Source organism: Mesoplodon densirostris, chromosome 17 (genome assembly GCF_025265405.1).
Source record: "Mesoplodon densirostris isolate mMesDen1 chromosome 17, mMesDen1 primary haplotype, whole genome shotgun sequence".
NCBI classification, from domain to species: domain Eukaryota; kingdom Metazoa; phylum Chordata; class Mammalia; order Artiodactyla; family Ziphiidae; genus Mesoplodon; species Mesoplodon densirostris.
In genome coordinates, this window is record NC_082677.1 from 43,349,075 (window position 1) to 43,364,216 (window position 15,142).

The 15,142-nt window shown below is 32.7% G+C and overlaps 1 protein-coding gene across 2 annotated transcripts in view; it reads right to left on the reverse strand.

Annotated features, from left to right (window-relative positions):
- Positions 1-15,142, reverse strand: part of KLHL1 (kelch like family member 1) — a 402,508-nt gene that overhangs the window by 201,955 nt on the left and 185,411 nt on the right. For both annotated transcript variants that reach the window (XM_060079916.1, XM_060079915.1), the window contains one exon: positions 6,533-6,729. In XM_060079916.1, the coding sequence (XP_059935899.1) occupies positions 6,533-6,729 (197 nt within the window). The remainder of the gene's footprint in view (positions 1-6,532; positions 6,730-15,142) is intronic.

Genomic DNA, 15,142 nt, shown 5'->3' on the forward strand with positions numbered 1-15,142 from the left:
TGCTTTAATGGCTATGAAGGACAAGTGAACCATGTACAGGAGATTTTACAGTCTTGACTCTGGAAGGGTCACTGCTCTTATCCTGAGTCTGGAAGGCGTTATTCTCCAGCTCAGAAATGCCTGCTTTTCAAAGCTGCTGGTTGAACATAACAAACTCTAATTAGTCTTATTGCCACTGCTTCTGCCTCTAGCACAAACACTGTGGAATGTTCCAAGCAATGCTGGTAGCACTAAGCAGAAAGTGAGGATGAAGTGAACAGGGGAATGAAAAAACTGAGGAGCAAAATATTCATGGAATTCTTTAGTCTCATCTATGTTTCAGGTTTATAGTGTCCATTTGTCTCAAGTAATCCATGTTTTGAAATATCCTGGATATCAGAAATCCAATTTGATATACTGAGTAAAATGTAAATTTATTAGTATATTAGATAGAGCTTGAAATTTGTGGTAAGATAGTACCAGGCTTAAATCCCCACTCTAGAATGTTCAATCTATTATTTCTGAGTAGATTATTTAACTTCCTAAACCTTAGCTTTGCCATTTTTAGAATGGATATAATATACCTTGCAGGAGTTGTGAAAGGATTAAATTCCAAAAGTTTGTTTAACATGTAGAGCAATGTCTGATATATACTATATACTTAACTGGTGCATCACCAGCACCAGTAGTGATAAGCATTGCCATCAAACAAAATGGCAGAAGCTAAAGTTACCTCATTTTCTCTTTTTCTTTCTCACTCACTCACTGTGTGTGTAAATATCCATGTAGACCTCTAATGAAATACTAACCTTATTCTCATTCTTTCTTCTTGATTTCTTCTAATGCCAATCTGGTGATCAGTCAAAATTAAATATTGGCTCTTACTTGCTCAAAAACTTTCAATGTTATACCATTATTTTAAAATAAAAACACAAATCTATAACAAAGTCTTCTTAACCCTGCAAAATTTTGTTCTGCCAAAACTTCAAGCTCATTGTCTCCACCTCTTCTTTGCCTTTCCCACCATCCCATCACACTTGAATTTCCTTAAACAGAACAAAGCAACTCCCCACCTCAGATCATTGGTACATGCACTTACCTATGTCATGAGTATTCTTTAAATCTTCACTTGACTAGTATCTGCTTCATCCTTTACAACTCAGTTTTTGCATCACATATTTAAAGAGACTTTCCCTGTATCACTCTCCTGTAGCATCCTATAATTTTCCTTAGTAGTATTTGCCATACATATAATTATCATTCATGGTTATAATTTCTTTGCTCCAACATATTCATCTTGACTGTAAGGGCAACTTATGCCTATTTTGGTCACCATTGTATCCCCAGGCCACCTTCTACAGCTCCTGGTACATAACAATCAGCAACCATTACTCCCTTCAACAATGAATGCTATGTACAGACATCTTTCTAGGTTTCCAGGTCATAGAAAGTTAAACAAATGCTACCACATTAATGGTGGAAGTAGGCAATAACAACACTTAACAAAAAATATATGGTATAAAGGTGGGAATTAAAGTACTCTACAGGATATAAAACAGTGTGAGGAAATAGAGAGTTTTGAAGGCCAGGTCACTTTCAGTAGAATATGAAGATATGAGATTTCTGTGGAAGTGATGTTTGAGCAGAAAGCTGAATGAGGCAGAGAAAAGATATAAATATTTGGTAGAAGAGTGTTTCCAGCAGAAGGAAGAAAGAACAGCACAAAGGTCATCTGGTGATATTATGCTTGTTGTAGTCAAAGAGCGGCATGGACATATATACACTACCAAACGTAAGGTAGATAGCTAGTGGGAAGCAGCTGCATGGCACAGGGAGATCAACTCGGCGCTTTGTGACCACCTGAAGGGGTGGGATAGGGAGGGCGGGAGGGAGACGCAAAAGAGAGGGGATATGGGAACATATGTATATGTATAACTGATTAAATTTGTTATAAAGCAAAAAAATAAAATAAAAATAAAAATAATTTTAAAAAAACAGCAAGAAGATCAGTGTGGCTGGAATTGTGTGAGCAGGGAAAACAATGATAGGAAATATGATTGGAAAGAAAGTTAGAAAAAGACCATGGGTAGTCTCGTTGAATGACTGAATTCTGGAGTACTGAGAATCACAATTCTAAATATCTATGAGAACTGAAGAAATTAATTAATATATTAATTTCTGATAGGGGCTGATAATTTGTTGGGACAAAATGAATCTCAGTGGAAAGAATTGTTCTCTGTCACAAAAGTTGCAATATAGTTGTGAAGACAAGCCATAAAATATAATTAACTGCATAAGAAAATTTATGGTGACATAATATAATCCTAAGGAAAGGCATATTAAGAATTTAAATGAAGGAGAGAATGTCATTTTTAAATATTTCTTAGGCATGGATGCACTTACCTGGAAACTGAGGGGTTATTTACAATTAGATACCAGAGATTCTAGCCAAGTGAACTATTGTGAGTAAAGTACAAGTAAAGGGAATTTACAACACATATTTAGAAGAGGTGAAATTAATTCAATGAATTTTTAGAAAAAATGCCCAGGTAGTTGTTCAGAAATTAGGTGTGCAGAAACATGCCTATCAAAATATGGAGTTTAAACTTGCTATTTGTGGGTATATGTTTAAGACATTGTTGAATTAGGAAAGCAAGCCACTCTGTGTTCTAAGTAAGACCGATTTTGTATAGGGAATTTGAGACCTAAATGGTCTTTGAAAGGGCCGTGGAAGTGAAGGTCAGGGAACTTTCTGCTAATGATCTCAACCTTCTGTTCAGTGTGAAATCTTCTGAAAAGTACTATGCAAAGACACTGAGTTCCTCAAGAACCTCCAGAAGTCTCCCATCAACTGTCTCAGTCTACAGCAGTGAAGCCAATTGCTTTTAAGGGCTCACTTAGAAGTTACTTGAAGTTTCCATTGTCCACATACCTGCCTGAATCTGCATGTGGAGAAATATGGCTTTTTCTCTTCCACCTTCTATACATTACCTGAATGCCTTTTATGGCACACTCTAACCCAGAACTGTATGGAGAGAGGATTTCTTAAAAAATGAAGATCCAGGAGTCTCCTTTAAAAGTAAAGCTGACCTTGGAAGGAAGTAAGACTGATGATCAGTAGAAATAGATAAACCAGCATAGAAAGAAAAATCAGAAGACTGAAGTAGAAGTTTGTACTACTAAAATGAAAAACAGAATGGAAAAACACTTAAACACTACTGTTTTAAATGAAAGCTCATTCTATCAAATACATGAAGATACCTATTTTCATGCCCTGATATTATTCAGCCACATGAACCAAATTTTTTTCAACTTTTCTTCATATGACATGGTTATAAAATGTTTATTATTCTTGTTATTCTCATCTATTTCTGTTCATCACACTCTAATGTTTTTAAAATGTGATGTCCAGAACTAAGAACAGGTCTCATAATGAACTCTGACTAATAGAGAACTATTTCCTTCAATTATTTTGTTGCTATCTGTATATTCACACAGCCAAAGTTTAAATTAATGTTTTAGAGTATATTTCACACTTCTGCCTAATATTGGGCTTGCAATGAGAATTTTCCAGTATTTTGCACATGAACCACTGCCAAGCAGGGTCACCTTCCCTGAATCGATTTTGGAATCATCACACAAAATCAATAACTGAAGCCAAATAAATAAGTGAAATTTCCAAAGGAAATATAGCAAAACATATAAAAAGCGAAGGCATACAGACAGTAAGTTAAGATCTGGATGTTGAATATCAAGTTCATATCTAAAACATTTTGGCAAGGAAATTGAAAATTAGAAAAGAATGTTACTTATAAAATAAGCAAAGAATGCATATTTAGACTCAATAAATAAATTAATTCAGTACCAAAGGTAGTAGGAAATCTGAGATGATTTGTTACTGAAGTAGTTAAGAAGAAGAAGAAAATAACATAATAAACTTGTTCAAAAAGCACAAATTAAGTAGATTAGATGAGGAGATATTCAGGATTAAACACGGATCAGAAGCAAATATGTGGTGAGAAATTATAATAACAGATACAAACACTCATTGTAAAGTGTTAGAACTGAGAGAAAATAATGACCTAGGAAGACAACTGGTCAGTAAATTTTCTTCATTAAAATAGTAACCCAGGAGCATCGGGAGAACACTGGAGCTTCATGTTTCCAAAAGAATTTGAAATCTTTTTAATTTCAACAGACGTGACACAACACGTGATCAATTCATAGTCTCAAAAATAAGTTAAAATAGTTATTTAGAATGTTGAGTGTCTTAGCTAGAACTCTTCTATGTTTCTGTTTTACATATATTTTACTACAGAAAATAAATTTTAATGTGTTTAAAAATATATTGCTACTATTGTGTGATAAATTGCAGATCAGTCCAAGCAGCTGCAAGAAAAACATTTTTATTACTAAATTAATAATTTTGAACTAGACCAGAAGGAGCCATTATCCCTCTGGATATAGAGGCATATTGTTCTTTGGCTTAGCTAAGCCAGGAACTCCTAAGAGTAATGAAATGTGCATAATTAAATGACTGCAGTTAGACTTTGATATTTTGGTTGATGAAGTATTTGTTTACACTGATTTTATATGGTTCATATAATTTCAATAGTACTGTGCCCTGTCATGGAATATTTTGAAAAAAGGATTTGAAAATAGAATTACAAAGCATGTATCTCCTTCCTTTTATTTCTACATTTTCATTTAATGTACTAATCTGCTTAACAGATTAAAGAAGAAAATTAAAATAGTATTGAGATTTTGTCTGAGAATAACAATGAGAAGACTTTTAAATGGCTGACTGTCTTTAGTAATTTGAAAAAGCGTTAAAGCTCAAAATAAGAACTTTTAAATAAATAGCAACTATAAAGCTTAATGAGATATAGTTCATATAAATTCTTCCCTTGAGGTGAAAAGAGAAATTTCTATACTTTACAATCGGTTGTTTCAATAATAAAAATCAAATCATTAATAATGTTAATAATAATAATAATAGCAAAAATGGCTAACATTTTATATAGAGATTGCGACATTCCACGCATTGTATTAAATGATTTTAGAATGATTATTTCTAGGGTATGAAATGATGGGTGTGAAATTGTTGTAACTGACTACTCGATTCTAAAATGGAGATAACATTAAAAGAAACACACTACGGGGCTTCCCTGGTGGCGCAGTGGTTGAGAGTCCGCCTGCCGATGCAGGGGACACGGGTTCGTGCCCCGATCCCGGAAGATCCCACATGCCGCGGAGCGGCTGGGCCCGCGAGCCATGGCCGCGGAGCCTGTGTGTCTGGAGCTTGTGCTCCGCAACGGGAGAGGCCACAGCAGTGAGAGGCCCGCGTACAGCAAAAAAAAAAAAAGAAACACACTGCGAAGTACACATACTTAAAGTCTAAAATTCAAAAGAATTTTAATATCTCTTATAAATCTGTTAAAATACCTACACATATACATAGTTGTGTATATATAGCAAAAAATTAAAGAGAAAAATATGAAATAGGCTTATAGTATTTTAGGACTTTTAACTGATATTCAGTCAGTTTATACTCTTTATGAAAATGGTACAGAAAGTCAAATTAAAAAAAAATAGATCAGTTGATCTATATATCTAAATATTTTCCCTTAGTATAGTAGTTCCCAGGAGTTCTGAAATACAATATTCACTATAACAATAAATACTTTAAATATACAGTATAGATATGATTTTTTTTCTCCACAAATCATACAGGCAAATCCATACCTAACATATGCTATGATAAAAAGTGTATTAAATAGCTGGAGCTGCCATAACAAAATACCATAGACTGGGTGGCTTAGACAACAGGAGTTTAATTCTTATAGTGCTGAAGGCTGAGAAGTACAACATTTAAGGTATAGGTTGATTGGCTTCCCTGGTGAAGGCTCTATTCTTAACTGGCAGATGGCTATCTTCTCACTGTGTTCTCACGTGGTAGCAGAAGAAAGGAAGCCAACTCTCCAGTGTCTCTTCTTATAAGGGCACTAATCTCATCATGAGGGGCCAAACATGATGACTTCACCTAAACCTAATTACCTCCAGAGTCCCCATCTCCAAATAACATCACATTTGCGTAGGACTTCAACACTGAATTTTGGTTGATAGAACTCAGTACATGGCAGAGAGGTTGTTAGAAAAATTCAAAAGGAAAACTTCTGTGGCATAAACTTCTAGCTCTTAACTAGAAAGAAAAGGAAAAAAAATAGGGCAGCTGTGGAAGTCGATGCAAAAAGATAGATATGCCAGGAGCAATTAAGAAAAAAATATTTTAAGCACTATTTAAAATCCCGAGTAGTCAATATCTATATCTATATTGCCTATAAAATAAAACTATAACAATAATAAAGTCCATTGTGTGATGTCTTTTTTTACTTTGAGATTATTAAATATTATATGGTACATTATGTCCCATGATAAAAATGTGCCAAAGATGCAAAACTAATTTTAAACTTTTTCAACACAACAACAGTAATTATTTTAACCTCTGATAATACAGCTATGTCTCTTTTATTTAAAAATTAAATTTCCTTACCATTGTGTAGCTGTGGGCCACCTTCATTAATTCAATGCATCCTTGAGCATCTGCAAATGCTCGGATTCCTAAACAGTTAGATGGATGCAAGAGCTTCATGAGGAAATGGCAGCACACTTCTACTACTTGAGGAAGCTGAAGAAGAGAAGCTGCAGCAAGAAGGTTTTCAATGGTTTCTTCCTTTAATTCCAAGCAACCTAAACATTAAGTGAAAAGAATTATGAAACTGTTCAAAACATGAAATAACATGTACCATTCTATTACTCAAAACATTAGTCCAACCTTCTAGAAATGATCTGAACCTAAATTGATAATCCAAATAAATATAACTCATGAAAAGCCAGCAATTGTTTTCAACATCTTGCATTTCTTAGTTTGTGTAATGTTCAGAATCATGTAGTCCATACAAGTGCAGCTTCAACTAAAATATCTGTATCCTATTGAATGGGAATTATGGTTGTTCCTTTGGTTGTGGATTAAGAAATAAAAAAATAGAAATATTTCACAACACACGTCTACAAGCTTAGGAGAGCAAAGATGCACTATCTTCTGCCAATATATGTGTATAAGAATATGAAATAACTATGTGTGGATAATGAACATATGTATATGTATCTATAAATACCTTTGTTGTATATTGCTAATGTTGTATTTAACTCACTGTGCCTATGATTATAATTTCCTATAATTTTTCTTTCTTTTTTTGTCAGTTAACTTCAAAAATTAAGCTCTTTAACGTTTCCCCTTTTTTCTAACTACTGGAATAACTTATTAAATAATGGAGCTGTTCCTGGACTGTTTATAAATATCATCTGTGAAAACTTCTAGGCTGAACTATTTAGGTTATATTTCATTTAGCAATTCAACACATCTTTAATAGGTATAGCTCCATTCAGATTTTCTGTCACTATTGGGTGAGGTTTTCTAGGTCATACATTCTCGGAAATGGTTTATTGCATCTTAGTTTTTGTGACACAGATGGCTACTCTTCACTAGAAATATCTCCACTCACTTCCTGAACACAGGGTCAGGCCACATACTGCCATGACATATGTCAGTGGATGTGTGTTGCTACCACACTGAGACATTTATGATGTGAGTGTGTTTCATCCCTTCTCTTGCTCTTCTACCAGCTAACTGAAGACAGCATAAAAACCCTAGTGGATAGAGGCTACACGGGGAGCAAGGAGCCTGAGCTCTGAATCCATGCCCAGAGCTATGAGCTTCAAACAGCAATATGCAATGTTTAAACTAATAATGCTCCTCAAATAAACTCAAGTTTATACCTGTGTATGTACTTGAAAGCAGTCCCAAGTGTCTAAGTTTGAAACTCAAGTGTAAAGCCATAGGGAAAAATAATTGATTAACCTTTATTATTAATATGTTGTCATCTAATTTAGAAGCATATTCTTGCCAGCTGAAATATATTTTCTAACTTTGTGATGCTACCGTAATTTTTTTCTTAGATCTCTCCTTTTTCCATCATTAGCATTTATTTATTTATTTATTTATTTATTTATTTAATTTATTTTTTTTTCGGTACGTGGACCTTTCACTGTTGTGGCCTCTCCCGTTGCGGAGCACAGGCTCCGGACGTGCAGGCTCAGTGGCCATGACTCACGGGCCTAGCCGCTCCACGGCATGTGGGATCTTCCCAGACCAGGGCACGAACCCATGTCCCCTGCATCGGCAGGCGGATTCTCAACCACTGCGCCACCAGGGAAGCCCCAGCATTCATTTTTTGACATGTAAGAGAAGTTGTCTACTTTCAAAAATTCAGCTTTCAAGGACAGAATATTTATTAAGAAAACTCTCATAAACAGAATGCCTTTATTTTTTCCCACACCAAAGTTTTTGTTCTGGATTTTTTTAAACTTACAATAATTTGCAAGAATAATACAATAAGCACTTAAAAACCTTTCACTTAACTTCATCACGTGTTAATATTTTGCTATACTTATCTATATGTGTATGTGTTTATGCTGTAGTTGCTGAATTATTTGATGGTACTTCTAATCAACATTCATTTCACCCCTGAATACTTCAGTGTGTGTCTCTAAGAACAGAGCTGTCTCCTACATAGCCACTCATGAATGTAATTATTTACACTCACGAAATTTATACAATAGAATTTGCTGTAATGCAAATTTCCCCAAATGTTCTAATAAGATGCTTTAAAGATTTTATTTTTAAATTCAGAAACTAATTAATTCTCATTACATTTACTTGTTATGTCCCTTTAGTTTTCTTTAATCTATAACAGTTTCCCAACTATTTTGTCATTCACATTTACATTACTGAAGAGTTCAGACCAGATGCTTTGTAGAATTCCTCAATTTAGGTTAGTCATATTTTTTCCCCATGATTAGATTTAACTGAAACTTTTTGGCAGGAAGACTGTACAGGTGATGTTGTACCCTTTTCAGTGTTTATATATAGAGAGGTCCATAATGTCAGTATATCCCACTGTTGATGGTGTTAACTTTGGTACCTTGTTTAAAATACTGTCTGCCAGATATCTTCATTTTAAAGAAATTCTTCCCTTTATACTCAATAAGTAATCTGCTGGGTGAGGGATAATTTTGCTTTCAAACATGACATAACATAACATGTTTAACAGATGAAGAGCATTATGTTTTATTTATGAGTTTCATTGAAAGAATAAGAGAGAAAAGGAATCTAATGCATAATTCCAAGTATCACAAGGGATTTGATGAAGAAAAAAGAAAGGTAAAGTGGATGCAATAAATTGGAAGGAAATTAAAACGTTTTTATTACATATTAATTTCCAATTAAATTAGCTATCTAAAGTTTAGTTTGGTATAAAAGAGAGACACTATCAATAATAAAAGTTATTAAACTTTCAATATTCTAAAAAATGCACAAGGACCCTGTTCAGATATTATCAACTAGTAGAACATTGAGTATCATGCTCAATTTGATAGAGGAGACATTTGCCAATAGTAATAAAATTATCTGAGGTGTTTATGTTTCACATTATCAATAATTTTGTCATTCAATAATAATGTCAAACAAAATCTTCATCTGCAGTTGAAGGATTCATACCAGTTTAAGTGATTTTAAGACTAATTATATTAGTGCAATTATAGATATATATGTTAAAGTTTATGAATATTATAGTAAACATCAAAATATTCTACAAATTATAGACACCTGTATTTTATATAGACTTTAGCTGATTTACAAAATGTATACCTATGCTTATAGAAATAAAAAATATAAAATATAGAGGAGCTAGCATGAATAATATAAAATCTGTTATTATTTACAATTTATTATAAGCATAACAATTATATATATATATTTAAAATGTCATGATTTAAGGCCTTTGGAAGAATTTTACCTAAAAGTTTTCAGTAAGATTATCAAGAACATATTTGTATGTTTTTTAGCATAGATTATATGAAATCAGTTAAGAAAGGATATGGTTTCAGTTGGTATGGTTTTTATAGATTCCATTTTTGTTGTGATTTCAGAACAGTGGGAGAGTGATTTTCTTTCATTTTAATTGATTAGTTGCTCTCAATAGCATCTGTGCAGAAAAAAATTAACACAGCAGGCCTGAACTGTTCTCCTTGAAAAGGCCTGCTTGCAAGATTTGCCCTTGACTAGTGCCCGAAAACTTAGATTTCAAGAGGGTTCCCACCATTAAGTAATATAAATGGCTCACTGTGCCTAAACTGTTTGTGCAAGCATGGTTTATGCTTAACAACTGCTTTCCCTCTGGGAGTCTTGAATTTTGGTAAATACTAAGCAGAGGTTGCCTATGTGATTAGCCCTCAACAAAAACCTGGGACTCCAAGTCTCTAATGAATCTCCCTGTTGGCGGCAACTCACAGGTTTCGTCACAACTCTTTGCAAAGGAAATTAAATACCTCCTGTACTATTCCACTTGGAATGTTGACCTTGGAAGTTTGCTCCTGGTTTCCCAAGGACTATGCCCTGTGTACCATTTCCCTTTCTTCATTATGCTTTGAACCCTTTTGATATAACAAATCAGAGTCATTGGTTTGTCTGTATGCTGAGACTTGTGAGCCACCCTCTCATGAATCATCCAACCTGGAAGGTTAGTCTTGGGGATGTCTCAACACAGCATTCTAATTAGAATAATTGGGGTGATGGGTGATGTTTGAGATATACTGTGCCCATGGGCTGGAAGATACAACATTGCTAAGATTTCAATGGACCCCAAATTAATCTATAGATTTATTATAATCATATTTAAAATCTCAGCATCCTTTTTGTAGAAATTGTAAAACTGATCTAAAGTTCCTATGTAAATGCAATGACCTAGAATAACCAAAACAATTTTGAGAAAGAACAAAGTGGGAGTAATGTCACTACCAGATTTTAAGACTTTTTGCAAAGATATGGTAATTAAAATTGATTGCTATTGGTCTAAATATAGACAATAGATCAATGGAAAATAATAGATTCTAGAAAGTTTTTCAAAGGCTCAAAAAGCAATTCAACTGAGAAAGGATAGTCTTTGAACAACTGGTACAAGCAGGTAGGCGTGTACAAAAACTTGTGTTTTAATCTGTACCCCAGAAAATATATAAAATTTACTCAAAATTGATCATAGTCTTAAATTTAAAACTTAAAACTACAAATCTTCTCTAAGAAAACATGGGAGAAATACTGTGACTTTAAGTTAGTTAATGATTTCTTAGATAAAACATCAAAAAGCATAATCCACAAAAAAACATGGTAAATTGGACTTTATAAAAATCACTACAAGTGATAATAGTAAAGGAACAAAAAGATGAATGATTAATGGGAAAAAATGTGTGCAAAGTCACATATCTGATAAAGTACTTGTATCCAAAATACATAAAGAACACTCAAACTCAACAATAAAAAAAATTTAATGGGCAAGTGATCTAAGCAGATATTCCACAAAAGAAGATACATGAATATAAAGTGCTCAACAACATTACTGTTTAGGAGAATGCAAGGTAAAAATCATAATGACATACCACTACACATACATTAGAACAGTTGGTGGAAATGTGAAATGGTATAACCATTTTGGGAAACATTTTTACAATTTAATCTTTCAAATGACTCAGCCATTTCACTCCTAAGTATTTACCCAAGAGAAATAAAAGAATGTGTCAATATAAGTCCTTCTACCTGAATGCTTATAGCAGATTTATTTTGTAATGACCAAAACCCTGAAAACAACCCAGACATTCATCAGCAAGTGAATGGATGAAAAAATTGTAGCCTATCCATTTACTGGAATAAATTTTAAAGAACTATTGATATGTGCAAAATCATGGTTACTTATGCTGAGTGTAAAATTATGCTGAATGTAAGAAATCAGATGAAAATAACTCTACCATCCAATTTAATTAAAATTCTTAAACATCCAAACTTATCTACTGTGAGTGACATAAATCAGATCATCAGTACCTGAGCATGGGTTAGGGGTGAGGAGAGGCAACAAGATGGATCATAAAAAGAGATGGCAGATATATTCATTATCCTGACTATGGTAATGATTTTATGTATGTATACACATGTCAAAACATCAAATTGTATACCTTATATATGTATAGCTCATCGAATGTAAATATTCATCAATGAAGCTTTTAAAAAATACTCAAATGTTAACAAAGATGATTTGAGTTGACTAGTACCTGTAAATGTTTTCTGAGGGCTTTAATTCAAACTTTACTAACAAAATCACAAAGATAGAATATTATAACTTAGAGAAATTGTGGTTATGTGTACTTTTTTTCTTAAGTTTACAATGTACAGAACACATTATTATAGTCATGGAAACTTCATATATACTATTCCAATTTAAAATACTTGACCGAAGTATTTTAAAAATAATCTTATAAGTGTAAACCTAACATGTAAAATGGTGTGTGTGTGTGTGTGTGTGTGTGAACGTTAGTATATTTACCTTCTCAATCAAAGTGATTCATAGATATTATGCAGTGGTTCATAGATATTATGATTCATATATATTATGCAGTGAAATAAGCTATAGGATATATAAGAACAAATAATTATTCAGTCCAAATTTAAATACTGGATCTAATATTGTACTTTATAATAATTTAGGTAAAATGTCAGCAGGGCATCTCACCATCCTTTCCTGTAAAAAAAAAAAAGAGAGAGAGAGAGAGAAACTAAATTTTCACAGGTTATCTATAGACTAATTTTTCAAAGTTACTTAGTGGTACTTTTGGATGTGTATTTGGAGGATATGAGTATTGCTTGTGCTATTTTTTTCAACTTGGAATATATCCAATGAAAGGATCCATTTGTAAAAGCCAGAAGGCACAAATGGAATATTAGTTAGTGTTGAGCTTGAATACACACAAATTGAGCCACCTCATGCATGATATATTCTTTGTATCTATAACCTGTCTATTTCTCTGGCAGATTTAGATGGTAAAAAGGCAAAAATCTGCTAAGTATTTGACTTAAAATAAACCTAAAAAAAGATATGACTACTGTTAATGGAAAAAAAGTAATTATATACATCCACTCAAAGTTAACTTTCAAGGCATTAATGTTCACAAATGGCTTTAGACTTACTGAGAGGGAAAATCTATGATTTTACTTTAGGTGACATTGAAAATTGGCTTTAAAATATCCAATGACATTTTAGATAACTAAGGAGCTATGACTATAGTAAAAGAAAACCCTGAGAAATTTTTCTTAAATAATAAGAAAATATTTATAATGTTTCTTGACAAGTCCAGAGGATGAGGCTTGTTGTCCCCAAAACTGATTAATTGAAGGGCTCAACACATCTTTAGGAAATAGCCATCCTTTCAAGAGCCTTGCTGTTTCCCTCATGGTTGTCATAGTTTCAAGCTTCAAATTCAGACAGGAAAACACTCATCAGAAGAGAAAGTATTCCTTAATGCATTGATACATATCTGTTGCATCAGTGAAGAAATCTTTACTAAAATTTCCCCAGAACTCTTTCTTTATGTTGCCTTGGCAAAAAATTATATGACATGACCATGCCTTAACCCAATAATTAGCAATGGGGCAAAACCCCAATAACTGATTTTGACCCTACACGAATTCCATTGATAAAAATGAGTCACTCTCCCTTGAGTTAACTGGGGGAATAAGAAGAGACTGACTTTTGAATATGGTACCTCTAATGTGGGCTACATTATCTGCAGTCTCACCTTAAGTAAATGCCAAAGCTACTGAGTATTCCAAACACGTATCAGTGGACTCAAACTCTGATTTCCTACAAGAGACTATAGTTAAATTTACACTATATTAGAATGAAAATATGTAAAATATAACTGGAAGAAAATCACAAAGATTGTAGAAGAATATGAATCTGTGCTTTTCGTATTTTAATAGATAAGGTGTATTCTATTAACAACTATGCTGTATAACCATATTTTATGTATAAATTCAGTTATATTGAAAAGATAATGAATTTTACCAGATAAGTGCAAGAACTGCCCATAAAATCTATAAAATAAATTAAATATTCTCTCTATCTATCTGTCTACCTACCTATCTATCTCTATCTTTAATGGAAATAAAGAGAAATAATATGATACATTAGAATTAAAACAAAGTAAAAAACCTGATATTTTAGTAATTTGTAGGAGTTTAAAAATAAACTTTTTCTTAAAATATTTTATTTACTTGTTGAAATTGAGTTTATTGAAATTATATTAAATGTGTAAAATCTCCATTTTACAGAAAATGAGACACTTGTAGAATTAAAGAACTGGTAAATGATAGCATAGAACACAAATCTAAAGCTAGCTTCAAAACCTGTATCTGACTACACTGCTTCCTACCATGAGCACTTGGAGAGCAGGTATTGAGTTTTGATCAACTCTAAATCTCTAGCACTTAGCTTAGTACTAGGTACAAGTATAAAAGAGAAATTAAATTACCTATAATGTCACCACCTAGTATAACCACTATTAAAAAATTGGTATATTATATTGACATGTACACACTGCTATATTTAAAATAAAATGACTTTCCATGAAAAAAATGTTTTCAAAGAATACTGACTCAAGTGGAGAAAATGTTCACACTGTATTAAAAAAGATAAAACATAAGTAATATGATCAAAATTTTATAAAATATTATTTATTTATACACATCTATTTTATATACATGAACATAAAAAGATTGAAATAAAATACTTTAGATTTACAGAAACCCTGCACAGATAGCTGAGAAATTTTTCATATAGCACACACCTGTTTTTCATAGTTAACAATGTATGATCCACATGTTAAATTAATGAACCAACATTGATATATTATTATTAACCAAAGTTCAAACTTTACACATATACCCTTACTTTTTTACCTATTATTCTTTTTTCTGTTCCAAGATCCCATGTAGAGTACAACATTTCATTTAATCATTATATCTCCTTAGGCAACCCTTGGCTGTGACATTTTCTCAGACTTTTCTTGTTTTTAACGACTTTGACAGTTTTGAAAGTATTAGTTAAGTATTTTGTAGACTGCCCCTCAACTGGGATTTGTCTAATTATGATTACACTGGGAATAAGGGTTTTTGGTCTTGAAACATCATATCAAGTGTGCAAATTATCTACATGACATC